The 1380-nt window shown below is 64.9% G+C and overlaps 1 protein-coding gene across 1 annotated transcript in view; it reads left to right on the top strand.

The window, feature by feature from the left end:
• Nucleotides 1–41: 41 nt before the first annotated feature.
• H696_02449 (hypothetical protein) overlaps nt 42–1380 on the top strand; it is a gene marked incomplete at both ends in the record, with an annotated part of 8521 nt that continues 7182 nt past the window's right edge. Inside the window, 3 exons of the mRNA XM_009496353.1 lie at nt 42–579; nt 728–1079; nt 1199–1279. Of these exons, the coding sequence (XP_009494628.1) occupies nt 42–579; nt 728–1079; nt 1199–1279 (971 nt within the window). The remainder of the gene's footprint in view (nt 580–727; nt 1080–1198; nt 1280–1380) is intronic.

Raw genomic sequence — 1380 nt, 5'->3', positions numbered from 1 at the left:
CCCCCCCCTCCCCTTCTCCCCATTTGGCAAGGCCCCTGTCAATGTCGAAGCCAAGTTTCACGTCAGCCACCTCCGCTGGATCGTCCTCGGGCGGCTACATCCCGGCCTCCCCCTTGCCGCCGCTTATCCCCCTGTCAGTGGCCGCTGGCGCCCGGGACCTGGACAACGGCTCACCCCCCAGCAGTCCGGAGCATTACCGATCCTCGTCGGACTCCTCGCACTCGTGGGGCGAGCAGGCACATGATCCGCGCTTCGACCTAGCCTCGGCCCCGGCCAGCCAGCAGCAGCAGCAGCAGCAACAGCAGCTGGAGGCCTCCTTCGCCGCGTCGGCCAGCGCCTTCCTCCCGGCCATGTCCTCCCGGTCCATCAGCGGCTCGCTCGGGGCGGACACCTCATCCCAGGCGGCCGAAACATCCACCTCCCAGGCGGCTGCCGCCCCGCCGCCCCTCGCGCCCGGCGACGCTGGCCCCCTGAACAAGCTTCCCCCTGCCCACCTGGAGGACCTGATTGTCGCACACTCGGCCGAGGATCCCCTCCTGGTGGAGGCGCTTGAATTCCACCGGTCTCCCTCGTCCTTCGGTGCGTTCCTTTCCCTCCCCCCGCCCCCCTCCCCCCGATTTCACCGCCCGACCTCGCTCCTGCTTCTGTGCTTCCCTCTCTTGCTTGCCCTTTTTTTCTTTTTCCGTCTCCCCTAATTCCGCGTCCCCTCTCCCCTCCTGTGGCTCAGCTCCCGTCCATGTGGAGGACATTATCTCGCAGCTCCTGCGGCGCGTCATGAAGGACCCTGTCCCGACAAATGTTGCTCCTTCCTTCCCTGCGTCACCCCTGCAAGGCTTCCGCCTGCTATGTGAGGACGAGATTGTCAACCTCCTGGCGCATCCGGTCCCGCCGGAGGACAAGCTCCATCCTTACAAGGACTTCTTCAGGCAGATTGGTTCCACGGTCGCCCCGCCACAGCCCCCCGGCTACCAGCCCTCCCCACATGAGGCGGCTCTGCGGCTGATCGGCATCAACACCATTATCGACTCGCTCCAGCGTGGCGGGGACTTGCGTTTCATTGGCGAGTGCATTGGCCATCGGTACCCGCCCCCCCCCTATGCCCCTTCTCTTCTCTCTTTCTCTCCCTCTGGAGATTGATTTGCTGACGCGGCGCCGCCCGGTGTCCTTCCTCCCTTCCCCCATCCTCCCCTCTCGCAAGGCATCCCTTCTTCATCCACTTGATGAATTGCTTCCTCCAGCGCTTTGACTTCTTTGGGCTTGGCATCGTCGAGGCTCTGAGGTCCGTGCCTCCCTTTCCGCTTGCTCAAGCACGCTTGTCGCCCCCTCCTGCACCATGCTCCTCCCGCATGTACACTCGCCCCCCACTGTGCCACCTGCACA

This window comes from Fonticula alba, assembly GCF_000388065.1.
Source record: "Fonticula alba strain ATCC 38817 unplaced genomic scaffold supercont2.3, whole genome shotgun sequence".
Taxonomy (NCBI): Eukaryota; order Rotosphaerida; family Fonticulaceae; genus Fonticula; species Fonticula alba.
The sequence above is the reverse complement of the archived record's forward strand: the minus strand, read 5'-3'. Positions and strand labels throughout refer to the sequence as shown.